Raw genomic sequence first — 22,107 nt, forward strand, 5'->3', positions numbered from 1 at the left:
CCTCCATTTATTTCCACTCTACCTTCGGTTGTAGATGCTAGCGTGAGGCTGCCTCCACTAGCCGCTCAAGCTCAACCACCTTTTAACATTCCACTTTTCCTTTTCCCCATCAATGGCCAGCAGACCCCGCTGCAGATGCAAAGCAAGCATACTGGCCTCCTACCTAATTTCCATCTTTCTCTTCCTCTTCCTATGGGCTTCCCCAAGCATCGGGGGCTAATCCATGCGTGAGGCTGCCTCCACAAACAGTCACGGCTCCTCCTTATCTTCTAACTTCTACCCAATATATACCCGATATCTCCCATCTCCAATATAACCTTATCAGGCTCTTTTTTTATATCCAGCTCAGGATTGCTCAATCTAAATCCGCACTGGACCCTCTCTTTTTTGATGACTGTAACCATCCCATTACATGTTTTTGGTTCCAAACTTAAACTGATCCTTGCGCAATCAGGCTTACCTGCAGAAAATTTTCCAGTCACTCATTTCGCATCGGGTCAGCAACTACAGCAGCTCAAAAGAGCCTCTCTCAGAATAAGATACAGACCCTCGGTCGTTGGTATTCAGACACTTTTAAAAGTTACATTAGGTACAATCAAAGCCACATAAATGCAGCTAAAAAAAATTCAGCGTTTTAATTCATGTTGTTTACTCGATTAATCAGAGGCTCTCCTTTGCAATGCAGTCAATCACCGCTCCTTTGGTCAAAGTAAGGGCCTTCCAGCTGTCGTCACAAATCTCCTCACCTATTCAGCATCCGACAGGGCTTTCCCTTCCAGTGCAGCAGGGCCGTGGCTCCCTTTGGTCACAGTGTGAGCCTTCCATCTGTCGTTGAGTTGCGCTGCATGCTCAATCATGGACAGGGTTCTCCCTCCGGGTGGAGCAGAGCTGCAGGCCCCCTTCGGTCATTGTGACAGCCCTCCATCCGATGCATCAAATCACAACTCGTATCCAGTCGCAAGGGGGACTCTCCCTTCCGGTGCAGCATAGCTGCAGCTCCCTTCTGAAACTGCGAGAATCCCTCCATCAGTTGTGTTTCCTTGCTTACTCAGCATCGTATGGGGCTCCCCTCCCAGTGCAGCAGACCCATCGGCTCTTTTTGGTCACAGGGTCAATCTTCAGTCTGTTGTTCTGAGTATCATGCATACTCGGTGGTGGACGGGGGATCTCCCTCCCGGTGCAGCAGAGCCTTCGGCTCCCTTTGGTCACAGTGGAAGCCCTCCATTCGATGCATCAAACCACGTCTCATATTCAGTCGCAAGGTGGACCCCCCCTTCTGGTGCAGCAGAGCCGGAGCTCCCTTTCGGACACAGCGAGAGTCCCTCCATCAGTCCCGTTTCATTGCTTATTCAGCATAAAACAGGGCTCTCTCCTCCAGTGTAGCAGAGTCGCAGGCTCCCTTCGGATGCTGTGAGAGCCCTCCGAGGCATAAAATTGCATCTCTCATCCAGCCGCAACTGAGGACTCTACCTTCCAGTGAGGCAGAACCGCAGCTCCCTTTGGATGCAGCGGGAGTCCCTCCATCAGTCTCGTCTCTTTGCTTTTTCAGCATAGGACAAGGGCTCCCCTTCCGGTGCAGCAGACCCATGGCTCCCTTCGGTTGCAGGGTGAACACCCTGTCTGAGTTATGTTGCATGCTCAATGGGGGTCAGGGATCTCCCTCCCGGTGGAGTAGAGCCGCTGGCTCTCTTCGGTTACAGTAGTACCCTCCATCTGACGCGTCAAACCACGCCTCGACTCTCCTTGCCTATTCAGCATCTGACGGGGCTCTCCCTTCCGGGACAGCAGACCCATGGCTCTCTTCGGTTGCAGGGTGAATCCCCCGTCTGAGTTATGTTGAGCCGCAGCTCCCTTTGGATGCAGCAAGAGTCCCTCATTTGACATCTGTCATTGTGCTCCTCTTATAGCGGCATGGAGGGCTCGCCAGTCCGACTTTGCGAGCCGCAGTTCTCGTTGAACACTGCACAGGCTCTCCCGGTCGCTCTGCACCTTCTCTCTTCACAGCACGCATATTTTGGTGGGACAAATAAATTTAGCTCTCTGGCTGCTGTCCTATGCCTTTTAAGCTTCTTTTGGGGAGTTCTTTGGGTTCAGGCTATGTTCCGGGCCCGGGGCCCTCCCCCAGGACAATACGCCAAAATATGCTTACTATTTGTTATCAGATTACATGTAAAGGGTGAACTCTTGCATTCACTTCAGAATCACTTCAGCACTTTATTAACCCCCCGTAGCTATATGGAGCACTTTTTATGATAGATGGATGCACTTTTTTGGCCTCCAAAATCTCAACCCCCATTCACTTAGTTTTTTATCCAGCTGTATTTACTCAGTGCAACTAATAACATCCAAGTGAAAGATTAAAAAAAAAAAAAAAACAATCACTGAAGGAAAAACATTCCCCTCCTCGTGTGAGTATTTTGTTGAAGCACCTTTTGCGTTAATTACAGTCTTTAGTCTTTACGAATTTGTCTCTACTAACTTTGCACATATAGGCTTTGCAATATTTGCCCACTCTTCTTTGCAGAACTGCTCAAGTACAGTTAAATTTGATGGTAACAGCAGACAGCAGTCTTCAAGTCATTCCACAAATTTTCATTGGGGTTTAAGTCTGGACTCTACCGAGGCCATGCAAGGACATTTACCTTTTACTTCTTCGATGACTGTTGTATTTATTTAACAAAATGTGGTTGTAGCATGTGTATTGCTGTGATAAAGGTTATAAATAGTACTTTAAATATGGGTAAATGCTTGTAAGCAATAAGACCCTTCTTATGGTATCACAATTCGAAAGTACCAAATATACTGAAGACGTAGAAGGGGATGGACTCTTTCTCCTCTCCGTTCAGCTCTCCTTTGCATTTGTAGGTTTTGTCCTCCAGTGCGGCGGTGTAGCCCACGCTGGGGTTGTACGACCCCTCCACCTTTTTGTCTGTGTTACTCTCGTACAGCGTGACGTTTATCAAGGGATCCGTTACCAGACATGGGATGGTGCCTTTCACTCGCGTCTTAGTCACCATGACATGATCGTTCTCGAGGAACCACACCTCAGGATCTGAGGAGAACAGAATCAGTGAATCAGTGTCAATAAGTGAATGATTGCATGAGCAAATGAACAAATGAATGAATGTAGGAATCAAATGAATTGATGAGAAATAATTAAGTGAATGAATAAATTATTTAAGGTGTTAATAAATGAATTGAATGTCTCAGAGAGTGAGTGAATGAATGAAAAAAACTATAAATTAATAAGTGTTTGACAATAACAAAATAATAAATGCCTACATGAAATGAATGAACGAACATGTGAGAATCAATAGAGTAATGGATGTGTGAGTAAATAATGACTGCATAAGTGAATGAATTAATTCACTTAGGAATCAAAAAAATAAGTGAAATAAATTAATGTGAGAATTAATGAATGCATGTGTGAGAAAATGTATAAATAAATGTTTAAGTGTGAGAATCAATAAATGAATGAATATGTCAGTGAATGAATTAACAAAACCCAGTGTGAAATTATACAAATTAATGAATGCATGAATATATGAACAAATAAATCATAGTGAAAATAAAATGAATGAATGCATGAGGGAATAAATGCCACGCACAAATCAATGTGAGAATCAACAAATTAATGAATGCATTAGTGAATGAACAGAGAAATCACTGTGACAATTAAATAAATGCTTAAGTGCATGAACAATAATAATAATAATAATATGATAAATAATAAATGAATGAATGCATGACTTAAATCAATGTGAGAATTACCAAATAAATGAATGCACAAATAATGTGAGAATCAATCAATAAATTAAGTAATGAGTGAAGGAATTAACAAATTAATGTCAGAATTAATATAATGGAATGAATGTATGAGTGAATGAACAAAATAATCCATCTGAAGACCAATAATTGAATGCACAAGTGAATGAAAGAACAAATGAATGAATATGGAAGTGAGAAAATGGATCAAATAAAATTCACAGAACATAAAATCAATGGGGGGAAAAAATCACCCAAACATTCTAATGTTAAAATGTTCAAATATACAGTACAGTATCTGTTGTTTTTACATGCACTTTTGAAAACCAGCAATTAATTAAGAAATGTATAAATTGAATAGTTTTGAATACTTTTATGAGTTCTTACCAGGCACAAACACAGCCACCTCTCTGGTCTCATTTGTCCCGTTCTCTGAACACACATAGACTCCCGTGTGTCTCCACGTCACCTGCTCCAGACGGAGAACGCTGGAGGAGGGACTTTGGTTCTCGGTGTGGAACTCTGGAACTTTCTCCTCCCGCTTGAAGCGCCAGGTGACATCACTCCCGCCGGAGCAGGTGATGCTGAAGGAGGAGTTGATGGAGAGGACGACCGGAGTGACGCTGGGATTGAGCTCCAGACCTGAACTACCCAGACAGAGCAGGAGCAAACCTGCACACAAACCAGCACTGAGATTAATACCACGTCACTCAAACAATACTGCTCGACAATAGCGCAAAAATAATTTGGGGAAAACAAACGTTTCCTCCTTGAGAATTTCAGGAAGAACATCACGCTTTTTTGTGTTCATTAAAAACTTATTCTAGATAGAACATTAAATAGAGTTTATTTGGTTAGGTTTTGAATGTAACATTATTTTGAGGTTTGTTTAGTCTGTTACCTGTTGTCATGGCAGTCAGTTGGGACCGGCTGAAACTCTTCATGCTGCCGTCCAGAGCAGGACACGTTTAGACTCTACAGACGGAGGGAAAACAACTCAGGATTGATTCGCCTCAAAGCCAAAGGAAACAGCAATCTTACCAAACTTACCTCAACATTTATTTTTACAAAAGAAAAAATTATCTCAGTGTGAGTTATTCCTCTATTGAAGTCCTTTTAAAAACTCATGCACACAGAATAATATACAAAGACTTCATGACTGTAATTCCATGAAAGGATCTTTAACTTTCTTCTGCATTCAGATGACTGGATGTGTCTCTTGTGTGTCCAGCACTGTGGAATAACACATGGGTTGTTTCTCACACAGGCTTCAGAGAAGGACACACTGTACATGCCTGACTGCACACAAACAGTAGCATGTTTCACAAACGTTGCCATTGTTGTATTTTTCACTGCAGCACATTCACTGGCATCTACTCACGGTCACAGTGAGCATCCCAACAAAACAACAGCATAAATAAAATAATATAAAATAAAATAAAAGGATTTTGAGGAATCAGTCTTGCGGGACGATGCACAAACTCAACATTAATAGTGTTGTAAGAGAAACAAAACAATATGTTACAAATTATTAAAAATTCAACTAAAACTAAAGTGAAAAACAAATAAATAAAAAAACTAATTCAAAATATTACATCATAATAGTATATATAAAATAGCATACCAATGACACTAAAACAACGTTGGTTAGTGTTAATATTTAGTGGTTTGATCACATTATTAGCTGCACTAGTACTAGTACGGAGTGACTTACACGACTAATAAAGATGACTGAAAACTAGATCAAGTTTGCTTCTAAACCTGCATATAAACATGAAAGTTTACAGGATCTAATTATGAGAGATCTGATCCATTTCAAGGCGTTCTAGAGATCAGAGGACACACAAATCCTCAAGAATGTGTGTGTGTGTGTAAACACTAGGGTTAATAGGACAGGTTTATTGGGGGTGGAAATGAAGGGATGGATGGATGGAGTGGGGGTGGATGGGTGTTTTAGAGGTCTGGAAACAGTTAAAGCTGGATAACCAGGTGCTAAACCAGGGTGGGAGAACCAGAGAGGTCAGAAGAACATATCGCAGAGAAGAGACGGAGGGCAAAAAAAAAAAAAAAAAAAAAAAGAGAAGAAATCCTTCAAGGGAGTCTTTGGAAAAAGAGTGAAATAGGTAACTGGAGAAATGTTCTTAACTCATAAAAGATGTTTGTTAGGGTGATCTAATCATGAGTATTTTTAGCCACGATTAAATTCAAGACTTGCTTCATGAGATAAAGCAGATAAATTTCAAAAGGAAACATCCAGTTTTGAGATTTTGGTCTATATTGCTTCCACAGCTTGTCTTCTTTCAGACTTTGAAAAACTACATCTAAAATACACTTAATAAGTGTTTATGTTAATGCACTTTACCTATCTGCACATGTAGATTTCAATAACAATACCTTTTTTTTTTCTGTGAGTTTGTTCTCCACTTCAGCAGCACTTACATGCACCACGCTTTACAGTTGTATTCCTTTGTATATTCTGAAAATTTTTAGAGAGCTGTTTGAACATTTCATTCGCTTATTTTTATTATTGTACTTAACTATCTGCATCTGTAGATTTCAATGAAAGGGGGTTTTCTCAAATTGAGTTTTTTTCTCTCTACTTGAGTAGCAATTACAGACACTAAACTTAGCAGTTTTGTTGCTATCTGAAGATTTTTAGTCAAGTCAAGAAAGAAAGTAGGAATACAAATGAGTGCATGTTTAATTAGATAATGCCTCATTTTCACATTTAAACATAACTTTTCAGAATACTAATGTTCTCTCTTCACCTGAGGTGTTTTGCCTTAACAACTTGTTTTTCAGAGTGTATGTACTCCACTGGTTAACTGTTAGATCGGATGCACTTTAACACAGATGCATCACACTGAAAACATTTTCCGACAAGGCAATAAAAAGGAAGCGATAATGTATTTTAAAAATGTCTCACCGAAGCAATCAAAATCAAGCATCCCACACAAATCCTGCATCTCTCTCGTGCCTGATATACTGCCAGAGGAAAAGTGCACTTCGTAAAGTGCTACCGGTCCCTCAGGAGTGACGTACAGAAGAGAACAAGGAGCCTCCAGTGCTGTTATAGTTGCTTTAGGAGGAGTTTGTCCAGTGTATATTCCCAGAAAAGACTTGGAAACTTTCTCATGATCTCCAATACAACAGGGGATGCGCTCAGAGACCCCAAGGTTACACATACAATAAAACTCTCTAAGAATACTGTGTTAATATGATCATTTCCTGTATTGATTTTTCACAGGTGTTGTATCTGTATTTTGAGTTACGCATAGCATTTTATGTTATCAGAAAACTACCATTACCTTTTATGTTTTCCCATCATTTGTTCTTACAGTGTAAAGCCACACTTCAGTACACTCATTCAAACACTTACTGTTTTAGTCCTCATTCATATATTCACTCTGATGTCATTCCAAACAATGCAACTTTCAGTCTTTCATGCAAATTGGCATCAGGAAGAATAACATGCTCCTTTTCCATTAAATAAAGCAAGTTATTAGAAAGGTTATATTCCATTAAATAAAGCAAGTTACTGTATATACAGGTTTGGAACAACATTTGTGAGTAAATGAACTAGCCATTGAAATGCATAAAAGATGCATAAAACCAATGTGAAGAAAATATCTTAAAGTAAAATGAAATAATCAAATAAAATAACCAGCACTCTTCTCCTCAAGACACAGAGCTTAAATGCTGCAGGATGTCAGTCAGGTAAATAAACGAACCATTTACACCATCTGAAGATGCATAAAACCACTATGAAAGAATCAAAGAGTCAATGCAAATAAAAACATGCAATTTTGAAATGAGAAACATCAGGTCTGTGAGCTCCAGCCAGTTTCCTAGTTTTATAATGTGCTGAATCCTCTGAAAGCTGCCATGAGACCAAGAGCGCTAGGAAAAAAAACATAATGTCTGAAAAAAAGGCAAGATGAATACTGTGGAATATTTCGCTGCCAAGCAGCCCAGCAGTGAAAAGAGCTCTGAACTAAACCCTTTCAGGGAAAGAGACTGGCTAAAACACAGAAAAAGAAGAACATGAAAGACCGGTAGCTCTGAAGGAAAGAGAGAGGCCAGAATGAGGTTGAAGTCCATGTCAGAACGGGCTCTTTTTCATGCTAACGTCTCTCTGGGCTTTAGAAAAGCTTCACTGCATACAATCTGCGTCAGAGAGAGCAGAAGCCGTCAGATCGCTGAAAGGAACCCAAAACAATTATGTTACAGAAACAAGGAAAATCTAACGCCGCCATCGCCATCGACCCACGTCTGGCACTGTTGACTTCAACACTAGCAGACACAGCAGCTAAAGCAGCTTCAAAATGGCCGAAATCATTTATGAATGCAGCTGGGATCACACCATACCCGAGGACGTTTCAACGCAGTTGTTAAAGTGTTTTAAATATTTAAGAGTGTTGCTGTGTGGTTTTTAAGGTGCTCCTCTGTGTTTGCCAGGGTGTTGCTATACAGTTAAGATGTTTTAAGAATTTTAGAGCACTGGACTGTTTTTTCAAAGTGACCTGGGTGGGTGCCTGGACGGTGCGATGCCATTGTTAAGGCATTTTAAACATGTAAGAGTATAGTTACCAGGGTGTGCATTACATGTTCTAAGCATGTTAGAGTGTAGGATGATGCTATGCCGATGCCAGGGTGTTGTGAGAGTTTAGAATGCTGTGAAGCAGTTCAAGATGTGTTGGATGGACGATCGGGTGTTGCTCTGCTGTTCTGAGTGGCTGCTTCAAGTCAAGAGTCTAGTCATAGTGGACAGACTGAACTACTCAGAGGGAGTCTAATAGCTGTGTCATTCTGCTACATGACATGGTGGTTTGCTTCATGTAAACAGATGTGGCGTCTACTGAGTGTGTTTAGAGTGTGTGTGAGCGAGAGAGAGAGAGAGAGAGAGAGAGAGTGTTGGGATGGGATGGGAACGGTGTGCTCGTCTGACCCATCCCAGCATCCTGGACTCCTGTTAACACTCTCAGATGTGTCATTTCGTGACACAACATCTAAATCCCAGAATTCCCACCAGACGTAACACAAGGTCTGTCACTCTTGCACACATATAAACTAGCCCTGAGCTGCTTGTCTCCACCGGGATTATCTTTATACGGGAGATTGCTTTCCTTAAACATCTGCCAGAGCTGTGCTGACCAGGGGGTGATCGCTTCAGCACCAAACCTGTTGTCTGTTCTTCTGTACAGACCCCTGGGAAACATGCGCAGTCTTGAAAGAAAAGGGGAAAAAGAAAAAGAAAGGCACTGGAAGAAGAAACTATTTTCGATGTTGTTCTTTGCATTCAGCTGCAGGGCCTCCTGCTTCCTGTGTGTGTTTGGGAACATGTGTAGAGACTCAGCGTGGGTGTATGAATGACACGCAGACCTCCAAGGCCAGGAATAACACATACACACACACACACACACATACACACATATGAATAAAACCATCCCAAATTCCCCCTCGTTTCGGAAAGCCAGAGCTCCTTAAAAGTTGCAAAACACACTGTGTATCCGCTGCTGTCCCCCATATGGTGATGAGACATCACATTCCCAGTACAGCAGGACCACATTATGGGAATATCCACCAATTGGGGAAAAACAGGTGCCACAGCTTGGCCATTCCTATGGTATCTTGGGCTAATAGCATGATGCTAAACAGCTCTGGGTTGTTGCTAGGGTGCTAGGATTTGCTATAATATTGCTGTGGTGTTTTGGTTTGTTGCTAGGGTATTCCAAGTGGTCATTTGTCACTGCTAGGTTGCTGCTAGGGCATTGATTTGCCATTCCAATGGTGCATTAACTGTTGCATGCATCTAAACAGTTGTTAGGGTGATGCTTTGATGTTGCTTTTGATGTAGGGGGTTGTTTGATGTTGCTAGGGCATTGCTTGACAGTTTCTATGTGTTTTGGGTTGACTAGGGTGTAGCTATGGTGTTCCAGGTTGTTGCTAGGGTGTTTTGGTAGAAACATCTCACTCTCGTTTACTCACTCTCATGTTATTACAAACCTGTTTTACATTCTTTCTGTGTAATTTAAAAGTAGAGATTTTGAAGACAGCCGGGGTTCAGACAACACTGGACACCATTGACCAAAAAACAGAGAGGTGTTTCCACAAAAGAACGAAAGTCATATAAGTTTGGAGTAAATGATGGAAATAAATATATAATTTTTTGGTAGAACAATCCCTTTACATCTTCAAAGCAACAACATTTTCCTCTGTGCAAACACCTTTCAGACAGAGTCAGCAGCTTCGATGAGCAGCACATAAGCGTTGGGAGCTCTAATGGTCTTCAAGAGCACTTCCTGCTTTGGGACAATAGTAAATCCCTCAGTAAGAAGACTGACCCTGAACCATTCGTCACATCTAATCTGACAGTACAAAAGGTTCACAGGCTGTTATCGCTAGTTATGAAAACGCAGCATGGTCTGGGGCCAAACACGAAGATGGTTATCGCCTGGAGGACGTCCAGCTTCTACACACACACACACACACACACTCACTCACTCATAACTCTCTCCTCTTCCTGTTCTCGATTCGCGTTTATTAAAGGTGAGCACTGCTTTAGGATCATCCCTCCTTGAGCTGAACTTCTGGCACACACTGTGGGAAAACCGATCCAATGCGTCACTGTTAAAATAAACATTTCCCTTTTTCTATCCCAGTTTTCCCCTGGGATGATGAGACAGTCGATCCCCAAACCCTTGTCAACTCCCTCAGGGAACAAGAAAACACTTTTTGCAGTTTGCAGACTTAATATAAATTTACAATGGAAAACAAAGGCTAAAAACACCCATTTGCAGTCTCCGAAGAATCTTGTTAGGAACTATCATATAAAGCAAAGACTTCACTAGGGACACACCAAGAATATTAACTGAGAAATATATATATATATATAGAAAATACATTTTGCTAAATATTCACACTATATGTATTCATTTTAATAGGCCTGTTATTGATGGCTTCATTATTCAATGTATGTTTGAATAAATATTTAATGAAAACCAAATTGCATAAGAACCATTGTTTAGATGTTTACATATTAAATAATTTTTTTAGAATTGGAAAGAAGCCACGTAATATTATTAAAAAGTTATATATATATATAAAGTTATATAAATATTTATACTTACATACACACAAATGTATATAGTTTTTAGTGCTGTCAAATGATTAATCACAATTGATAGTATACAAAATAATAATATTTTTTTTAGAAAGTATATACATGCGTACTGTGTATATTTTTAAGTATATATAAATACTTACACATGCATGTATATATCTAAGAAAAATGTTTTGTTTATATTTAAAATATTTATATATAATATAAATTACATCTCAATATATAAATGTATGCACGTAAATATATATTTTAAATATACATTTATGTTTGTACACATACATATACAATGTATAAACAAAAACTATTATTTTAGATGTGATTAATTACGATTAATCGTTTGACAGCACTTAAAACGCTAAGTTTAGTAAACTTTAGGTTAGTTAAGTTGGATATTTAAGTTATCTCAACTAATTTTAAGTCGTTATAAATAATTGTTGCATTAAAATTTTATTACGGTGTATTATAGTTTTGTTAATGTTTTGAATTAGAATCTATTTCTATAATTCCATTTTCATTTTATTTTAAGTCTTAGTAAGTCCATTTTGTTTTTTGTCATTTTAATTATTTATTTCAATATGCCTATATTTTTATTTAATATATTTATTTTGTTTTAGTTTATTTAGTTTTAATCTAACTTCTAAGTCTAACTTAAAGAGCTTTGGCAGCTAGTTGAAGTATAATAAGTCTTTTAAATTATTTTATTTTAACTAATGTTTATTTTATTTCAAGTAAAAAATGTTTTTTTATGATTTTTGTTTTGATTAGCTATAATAAACATGCTGCAAATCGATTAAATTCGATATTACTAATTCAATATTCATTATTACAGAATAATATACCAACCACTAATTCATGTAAATAGTTTGGCTAATTACAAGAAAAGAAAAAAGAACATAGAATGACTATAATTATTAATAAACAATATTCAATAAAATAAATATATCTAATATTGATGTTTTGCCATGTTATAAAATAAATAAAGCACTCAGGTGTGCATTGTTTTGTGCCATATCAAAATCAGTTTTAATGCTGCTTTTCGTTTTGTTTTACGAAAAAAGACCATAACCACAAACACAAACACCTTCTCTTTTATGGTTATCCTTGGTTAGTTTGGTTTCCAACAACCTAAAACCACAACAGACCTGCAGGATATTTACAAAAAGACTACCTTTGTAAGCACTGCTTTCTCTGCTGAACTTCCTTTCCTTCTCACAAATCAGCTGGTTTTTGAGTCTAGCGCTAACAGAAGACATGTTTTTTTAGTGTTTGAAGGGGATGAGGGATTCAAACATCAACACAGTGAAACTGAAAATGCAGGGGAAAGATTTTGTCTCTTTATACTGATACTTCACTTAAAAAAATAATGTGGCTAAATGCTCAGTGTTGAGGAGGTACTTTGAGATATACCATGGTACTAAATTATTAGCATACCATTATGCACTCATAAGTATTTCAAATGATAAAAACAATAGTAATAATCTGCTACTTTTTCATAGGTGTGATGATCTTAATGATACTGGAATAAAATGAAGGGAATAAATTAATAGAGAATTAAGCAATATGAAAAAAAACTAAGGCTACTGTTACATGCATGTAAGAATTACAGTTATTATGAGTTTCTGACTTAAAATTGCAAGAGGAAAAAGAAGTTACTTGAAATAAAATAAACATTAATTGAAATTAGTTTAACTTGGAGTACTAAAATATCAAACAAATCAATAAAAACATTATATGCAAAATTACTAAAATTACAGTGATGACAGAAAATCTAAAAATAAAATAGAAAATATTTCTACAAAATATTAACAAAGACTATAAAAGTATGGTTTTTATTATTAACAGAAACTGAAACCAAAACTATATATAAAACTCTATCTATCTATCTATCTATCTATCTATCTATCTATCTATCTATCTATCTATCTATCTATCTATCTATCTCTCTCTCTCTCTCTCTCTCTCTCTCTCTCTCTCTCTCTCTCTCTCTCTCTCTCTATATATATATATATATATATATATATATATATATATATATATATATATAAACACATATATCTAAAATCATAAAAACAGTTTAAAAAATGTTCCCTAAAATTAAATTGAAACTGAAAAAAAATATATGCAATCTAGTTCAAAATAACAAAATATCACAGTATATAATTATTAATAAAACAACACTGTAATGAAGTTGTTCTTCACAAGAAACAATGAAACATTTTGATAAAATGAACAACAAAGCATGGATCCATTTAGCAAAAATCAGTGAATTGTCGTAATTCTGAGATGACCCAGTGAGTTCATTCAGCCATCAGGTTTGTTTGAGGTGTCTGTGAGGAGTGGAGAAATCACTGCTGTGTGTGTGTGTGTGAGAGAGATGTGGTCAGCATCTCTCACATTAACCCTACTCTCCTCAAATCATTAGGGATGAATTGTTATAGGAAAAAGCATTTGGAAAGATCCCACATTTAAACAGGCGACTCCACAAGTTAAAGTTCATCTAGTTTTTCTCCCAGATTCTCGTAATTTTCCAAAGCGCTGTACAATTTTGACTTTACTGTGGTGTTTATAACTGTTTTTCAGACTCTGAGCCAGAGACACGTCACCAGAGAATGTTAGAAAGTTCCGCTCCGGATGCAGATAAAGCGGGAAAAACTGCAGCCTGAAGCTATTGGCCACATCTGGAGTTTCAGACCCTGTCCCAAACACAGCCGTGGAAGACATTAAGATGAAGTGATGAAGCGCTGCAACAGCACTCCTCCCGGCATCAGCAGACCAGTGCGTTTACGACAGACACGAGCCGATCTGAAGTGTTCTTCTAATGTAAACACAGAATGCGATTTGCTATAGTGTCTACATGATATCTATTGTATTATTGTATTATTTAGTAACACATACATTTTTGAAAGCATGGTTTAATTCAGTGCTATACTGAGTAAAAATTATTTTCAAGCAAGCTAAAGTGAACTACTTTCTTTGTTAAATTTTCTTAACTTAAGTAAGTAGATTTTTACTTAATTCTACATGTAAAATTAAATATAATTATTATATAATATCTAGTAAAAAAAAACGTATTAATGTTATATTCAGTACTAATTCTACTTCCCAAATTTGAACTGATATACTGGTTTTCCATTAAATTAAACTCAGTTTAGTTCCTCAATTCAAATTCAAAATCAGAATTTAAAATATAATGTAAAAGACATTCTCATATTAAATGACACACAACCCTGTTACTGTAAAATTCTCTAAAGAAAAATATCAACATTTAGGAGAGATGCTCATCTTGTAAAACACCACGTGATGCTCCAGTTTTGTGGGTGGTTGCTAGGGAGTTGTTATGGCGTTCTCAGTGGTTATTAGGCAGTTTCTAAGGGGGTGTTTACAGGACAATGTTTTCGACTAAAAACGTAAAACTTTTTATGCGTTTCAGCTGTTAATTTACATGTCCTCATCATTTGTGTCACCCGGAGGTCTTTGAAAACAGCTCCATTAGACCATTATGGTCTCTGTGTAAACTACAAAAACGTGAATTTGTGCAAACAGTAGTGTTTCTTCTTTAGAAAGACAACTACCGGTATGAATAATGCAGCGTTTTCATGGATCCGTGTGATCAGCGATCGTTTTGACAGTGTCGTGGTCTGTATGCAAAACCTTTCAAAAATGCAAATGAAAAGAAATTCTGTTTTTAGTAAGTTGTTGTAGTGTAAACATACTCTTATTGTTGTGCCTGATATTTGAGTCTTGCACATTCATTTCTGCTCAAATCAGGTTTTTATAAAAAAAATAAAATATATATATATATATATCCTTAAAACACCAACTGTAACTATGAGCAACAGTCAGTGAAAATTGCCTCAGTAAACAGCATATAAACAATGACTCAAAAAGCCAGAATGACTCTGAAAGACAATGTCGTCAACTTACCCAGTCAAAAACACCAACTCATCAAACCAAACCCCATCCTCTCTAAACAACACGTCTAACACCCCCACATCTGAGAGAGGGCTTTAAATGATTACAGCTTAAACCAGCTGCTGACAGAGTGACACACACAGAGAGAGAGAGGGGGGGGGGGGGGGGGGTGAGGATGAGGAAGAGGCAGTGACATCCGTGCGGTGCTGGAGAGATGAAGAGCATAAGACCAGAAACACCCTCGTCACACCGTTAGCATTATACACTTCACATACAGTTTCAGCTGTTTCCATCCAATCCAACTTTTACAGATTTTGTGATTTCACATAAAAAAATAAAAAAATTAAAAACTTAGATGTACATAAAATGTCCATTAAAAAAAAACGTGTGCACTCATATTGAGGTGGATTGTTTTGTTTTTATTTGGTAAGCAAACATGCACATAAACTATGATGGAAATTAAGAAAAATAAATAGCTAATAAAAAAATGTAAATACAAAATGGGTTCAAAATATTAATAAAAACTATAATAATAATACAAATTAATACATTAAAATAAAATTAATAAAAAACTAGTATCTCGTCAATACTAAAAGAACACTTTTTGTTATTGCATCGGCACACTTTTAGTCATTTGGTATTTCAGAAAAAACACAGCTGTTGCATTGCTGTCTCAGTTCAGGTAGCTTGATATAAACATATCAACAGTTTATCTAACTTCAGTTCTGCCATTACTGTAGTTTACACATGTCTATAGCGATCCAACACTGAGAGTGCAACTTGGTATGATGCATGAAATCAAACTACGACCGTTTGGGTCCAGAGCACTTCAGGCCTTTCCTTGAGGAAAGGACACATGTCCCAAACAAGAATGACAGATTCTTCTCTATAATCAGAAGAGTTGGAAGCAGAAACACGTTGCATTGCTGTGAAATGACTAAAACGCAACACAAACACTCATATATGCATTCCAATGCAAACAGACACGCACACAGAGCGTTCTGTCTTTCCTATTGAGAACTGGTTATGTAAATAAGGTCTAATAATATTTTTTTTGGTCTCCCAAGCCAGGTTTCTCAGTCAAACCCAACACTATCTTCTTGTGTCTCTGTTTGACTTGGCCGGAGTGCAGAGAGACTGCAGAAACGCAGCTCATTGAGATTGATGAAGACAGCATCATCTCTCTTTCTTTCTGCATTCTTGTATAATAGTCGTTATGCTGCAATCTTAGTGGTCATTAACCGCAGGATTCAGACGATTAAACACACACTTGAGTGAAGGAGTGAAGGAGCTTCAGCCTGACGAAAGAAGAATAACTTCTGCTCGAGTGGTGAAGGAGACTCAGATCTTGGACTGATGCTTTGGTGATACTATGACTCTGTTTTATTTATCGTGGTAATGTCTTAATATCATGTTTTGTTTTGTTTTTAAAAACGGTTTTTAACTTTATTGTCATTTTACAGAGTACAAAAACAGAGATAATGAACTGTAGTGCAAAAGTCAGAATTAAAGAACTAAACTATAAAATATATATATTTTTGCATATAATTAATTAATTCACAAATAATTTATTATTTTATATTGTATGTTTATTCATGGGCTGACTGATTGTCAGTTGTTATATTTCTTAAGTTCTTAGTAAAAGTCTAACCAAGGACAATTAAAAACAAAAATGTGATTAATATTAACAGTTATTCTGTACTGTCCCATTAAATTATTAAAATAAGTTAAATAATTAAAATAAATAAATAAATTCAAACTTTAAGAAACCAAACGTTCTAAACCGTGCTTTCTGTAAAGTGTTTGTGATGTTTGTGGGTCTCTGCGGTTCTGTCTGACGCGGTTCATGAGCTCCACTCCTCCGCTGCTAATGGGGAGCACATTTTTTCAGGGGACTGGTATGATGAGGGGGGCCAGATGAGGGGGTCAGGAAACAGCTGGTCACGCAGCAGGGGCTCCGTCCGTCCCAACGAGAACCACTCCATTTAACTCCTGACAGTCCCATCACAGATATCGCTCACGTCTTACTCACGTGTGACTAATACCAGCGTGTTCTAGAAAAACTCCTCAAGACACAACAATGAGCTGCAGGAGAAACTCATAAGTAACGGGACTTTCTGTACCAGCACATTCACACACGAGAGAAACGGAGATCAGCTGCTGAACATCTGTGTGACTTACAACCAGACTGATCGAAATATATACAAAGAGCTGCTTCAGATAAACATACAGCCACCTCTGACTAATTTCTTATTATATTTTACATCTTATTTCACTAATATAGTACTATATTGATTATATATATAAATATGTGTGTGTGTGTGTGTGTGTAAATAAGCAGAAATCATCCCTTCCTAATCAAAAGCTCACAGAAAAGACATAAGGCATCTCTCAGATCAAATAAATCCCTCTCAGAACATCGAACGGCTGTCTATCATCACCAACATCTGGATGAAAACAAGCAACTCAGTGACAGAATGTGCAAGGACGATCTAAAAGATGGTGTGAGAGGGGCACAAATGAGGTGAAGTTCTCCAAACAAAGTTCTGTCTAAGACTGAAACCATCTAACTTCAGGAAGAGTCACATTCCAGCTACTTTCTTTTTCGCTGTTACTCCTGGACTTCAGATATTTAAGGCAGCATTTTACCAAAACCTCATGAAGTAAAACACTCAGGAGGACTTACAGGAGAGCAGACAGAAGCGAACGCTTTGTAATCGAATCCCATCACGTCTCTTACCTTCAGCAGACGGCTGGACGTCAGAGCAAAAGCATGTCTAGGAAAAGCCTCCGTTCTTGCTAACTTCTCGCTCCTCTCTCTCTCTCTGTCTGAGATCTCTGTAGCGGTCGCTCATACAGCTGCTGGAGGGAGGATGGAGCTAAAGCTCGGGTCTCCAGGGTCTCAGACAGAGAGAGAGAGAGAGAGAGAGAGAGAGAGAGGAGGTTGGGCAGCAGATCTGTTTATTTAGTCTAATGACCACAGCAGGGTTCACTCACTCGATAGTAAAACTAACATCCCTACAAAGGTAGCACAGATTAAACACAGTGCAGTTACATCCATATACAGTATAAAGACGAAAATATTATATTGTCTGCTAAGGGAGACTAAAGTCTATAAAAGACAATTTCCAGAATAAAAAAGAAATAAATAATTAAAGGTAATTACAACCTTTTATATCACAAATTATCTTACTTTTCTTTTTTTTTTACAGAGGAATCTCAACAATTTCTCAAACTGTGCTCAGATTTCTGATCTGTAATCAAATGTCGACACAGGAAGTAATTTTTTTCTCATCAAATGATCTGAGCTGCTCTTGACATTCATTTTATCGCTCTATACTTTTAATAACTAAATAATTACTTTATTTATTTATTTAAGTGAATAAGTGAGAATACAATCAGTTTGGGATCAGTGAGATTGTTTAATGGTTTTGAAAGACGTCTCTTCTTCTTATTTGATTAAAAATACAGTAAAAACATTGGAATATTATTACAATTTAAAATAACTGTTCTCTATTTGAGAATATTTTCAAATGTCATTTATTCCTGTGATCAAAGCTGAATTTCCATCATTCCTCCAGTCTTCAGTGTAAAGTGATCCTTCAGAAATCATTTTAATATACTGATTTACTGCTCAAGAAAACATTTCTGATTATTATCAGTGTTGAAAACAGTTGTGCTGCTTCATATTTTTGTGGAAACCGTGGTACATTTTATTTGTCAGGATTCTTTGATGAATGAAACCTTCAAAAGAACAGCATTTATTTGAAATATAAATCTTTTCAACATTAGAAATGTCTTTACTGTGCCTTTTGTTCAATTTAATGCATCCTTACCGACCCCAAATCTTGAAATGGCAGTTGCTGAACTATGAAAGAGCAATGACAGTTTCCTGAAAATAAAAGCAGCCGTACCATGTGGAGAACTCTTGAGGACGAGGCTCAACGCCGCGGCGTTTGTCTTCCAGAGGTTCACTAGACCTGAAGAAACACACAAAAACACGAGCCCAGCCAGAACTCCTCAGCAACAGTCGCCTGTTTCTATTTCGCTGAAAACACGAGCTGAAGGGAAATGAGGAGGACTTTGGCAGCACTCACAATGAGGCGCCCAGCTGAAGAGAAGAAAAGAAGGAAAAACAAAAGAGAGAAACAAGAGAGAAAGCTGTTTTGAGGGCAGAGAAGTGCTCGAGCCAAAGTGAAGAAATGGAAAATGCAATGGAATAAAGTGTGGTTTTGGTGAAGGGAAGGTGTGTCTATAGTGGCAAATAGTGCTGAGAGCTCAACACATACACCTAAACACAGAGTACGAGGATCTGTTTCAGTCTTGGCTCTCTCTCTCTCTCTCCCAGGCAGCAAGAGAAGTAGCTTGCAAATTCATAACAACATCCAAGAGCTGAGTAAGACCTTTTTCTCTTTATTACAGGGAGAGGGAGAGGGAAGTTGTTGGCATACGCTCTGTAATTGTGTGAATGAACACAAAATGTCCTGATCAACAGAGACTCATTAGAGGCCTTGAACAGACACACAGGAGCTGAATGAATAAAAAGGATAAGGAATAAAATGTTTTGTGCCAAAGAACTGTCACAAAGAGTTTGTTATTGTACATTCCTGAGTTAGGTTTTTTTTTTCAGCATAGGCTTGTAAAAATATGAGTACCAAATGACATTTGTAATAAATGCTGCAGTCATTTTATTTTTCTTTTATTGTTGCTACTAATGAGAGCTAGCTACGTAAAATGAGAGGAAGTAGGCTACCTAAAAATGCAAAAAACAATTCTTTACAATTTATTTGACAAAGTTGACAAATGACGTACAGTTGCTTCAAATGATGATTATGATAATGATAGTACATTTACATTTATGCATTTAGCAGACGCTTTTATCCAAAGCCACTTACAGATGAAGACAGTGGAAGCAATCAAAAACAACAAAAAGAGCAATGCTATATAAGTGCTATAACAAGTCTCAGTTAGGTTAACACAGTACACGTAGCATGGGATTTTAAATACTATAATAAATAAAAAGAAAACAGATAGAATAACAAAAGAATAGAGCAAGCTAGTTAGAGGTCTTTACACATACACACACATATATAATTGCATAAAAAATTAAAAGAAAAATAGAATACAAAAAGATTAGAGAGGTAGTTAGATTTTTTAAGAATAGAATTAGAATATTGAGTAATAAAGTTAGAGGGTCAAATAAAGACGGAAGAGATGTGTTTTTAGCCGATTCTTGAAGATGGGTAAGGACTGCTCGGATTGAGTTGGGGAGGTCATTCCACCAGGAGGGAACATTTAATTTAAAAGTCCGTAAAAGTGACTTTGTGCTTCTTTGGGATGGCACAATCAAGCGACGTTCACTTGCAGAACGCAAGCTTCTAGAGTGAAAGTGAAAGTGAAGTGACATTCAGCCAAGTATGGTGACCCATACTCAGAATTTGTGCTCTGCATTTAACCCATCCGAAATGCACACACACAGAGCAGTGAACACACACACACACACACACACTGTGAGCACACACCCGGAGCAGTGGGCAGCCATTTATGCTGCGGCGCCCGGGGAGCAGTTGGGGGTTCGATGCCTTGCTCAAGGGCACCTAAGTCGTGGTATTGAGGGTGGAGAGAGAACTGTACATGCACTCCCCCCACCCACAATTCCGTCCGGCCCGAGACTAGAACCCACAACCCTTCGATTGGGAGTCCAACCCTCTAACCATTAGGCCACGACTAGAGGGCACATAAGCCTGAAGTAACAAATTTAGGTAAATGGGTGCAGAGCCAGTGGTAGTTTTGTAGGCAAACATCAATGCCTTGAATTTTATGCGAGCAGCTATTGGAAGCCAGTGCAAATTGATAAACAGAGGTGTGACGTGTATTCTTTTTGGCTCATTAAAAATCTTGCAAGAGGGCATTGCAATAGTCCAGCCTGGACAGAACAAGAGCTTGAACAAGGAGTTGTGCAGCATGTTCTGAAAGAAAGGGCTTGATCTTCTTGATGTTGAATAAAGCAAATCTGCAGGATCGGACAGTTTTAGGAATGTGGTCTGAGAAAGTCAGCCGATCATCAATCATAACTCCAAGGCTTATAGCTGTTTTTAAAGATTTATGGTTGAAGTGCCTAACTTGATGGTGAAATTGTGATGGAACGATGGGTTTGCTGGAATCACAAGCAGTTCTGTCTTGGCAAGGCAGAGTTGAAGGTGATGGTCCATCATCTAGGAAGAAATGTCTGTTAGACAAGCTGAGATGCGAATAGCTACCGTCGAATCATCAGGATGGAATGAGAGGTAGAGTTGAGTGTCATCAGCATAGCAGTGGTATGAAAAGCCATGTTTCTGAATGACAGAACCTAATGATGCCATGTAGACAGAGAAGAGAAGTGGTCCAAGAACTGAGCCCTGAGGCACCCCAGTAGTTAGATGTTGAGACTTGGACACCTCACCTCTCCAAGATACTTTGAAGGACATATCTGATAGGTAAGACTCAAACCATTGAAGTGTGGTTCCTGAGATGCCATTTGCCAGTAGGGTTGATAGGAGGATCTGGTGATTAACCGTGTCAAAAGCAGCGGACAGATCTAGCAGGATAAGTACTGAAGATTTGGATTCTGCTCTTGCAGTCTTAGAGCTTCAACAACTGAGAGCAAGGCCGTCTCATTTGAATGTCCACTAGCAGTAGTAGTAATATTAATAAACTAGTCTTTATAGCATTGTTGAATCACAGCAAGGGAAATATGGAACAAGTACCATCAGGATGTATATTGACTGATATTGCCTGAGTATATAGTTCAATATAGTAGTTAGTAGTTCAAAAAAACTATATATATATATATATATATATATATATATATATATATATATATATATATATATATATATATATATATATGTTCTCTAAACATCCGATTTTCCCTCATCTGGGTTAAACTGCAGCTTCCTGTGTTTCTCATCTTCACATCTGAATGAAAACTCTGTCATTGTCCCAGTTCTTCTGTCTGACATCTCAAATCCACATCAAGATTTATTCACGGCTGCTCAGTCCTGCAGCTGTTGGCCTATTGCATGGTTTCCATCCAATCATTTTTGTGATTTCTTATATTTGCACTTAAGAAATAAAAAAACAACACTTGATATGCGCATAAACTGTCGACATTTGCATAAATGCGGATTTTCGACGATGTCGTGTTTCGATCATTTCCGTACATCATGGTAGCTACGTATAGACAGACGTACTGACAGCTTGACAGCTGTATTATAAATAATCTAAGAAGCTAGTGTTTAACCCACAGATGGTTGTCAGAGATGGTA

General features: G+C 38.0%; 1 protein-coding gene across 1 annotated transcript in view; it reads right to left on the bottom strand.

The window, feature by feature from the left end:
* The window catches only part of LOC128027781 (platelet-derived growth factor receptor beta), a 39,129-nt gene extending 21,427 nt beyond the window's left edge, over positions 1 to 17,702 (bottom strand). The window contains exons 1-4 of the mRNA XM_052615649.1: positions 17,541 to 17,702; positions 4,667 to 4,740; positions 4,153 to 4,437; positions 2,795 to 3,052 (exon numbers count right to left, since the gene is read on the bottom strand). Coding sequence (XP_052471609.1) covers positions 2,795 to 3,052; positions 4,153 to 4,437; positions 4,667 to 4,709 — 586 coding nt within the window. The 5' untranslated portion in view covers positions 4,710 to 4,740; positions 17,541 to 17,702. The remainder of the gene's footprint in view (positions 1 to 2,794; positions 3,053 to 4,152; positions 4,438 to 4,666; positions 4,741 to 17,540) is intronic.
* Between the last annotated feature and the right edge of the window lie 4,405 nt (positions 17,703 to 22,107).

Source organism: Carassius gibelio, chromosome A14 (assembly GCF_023724105.1).
Source record: "Carassius gibelio isolate Cgi1373 ecotype wild population from Czech Republic chromosome A14, carGib1.2-hapl.c, whole genome shotgun sequence".
Taxonomy (NCBI): domain Eukaryota; kingdom Metazoa; phylum Chordata; class Actinopteri; order Cypriniformes; family Cyprinidae; genus Carassius; species Carassius gibelio.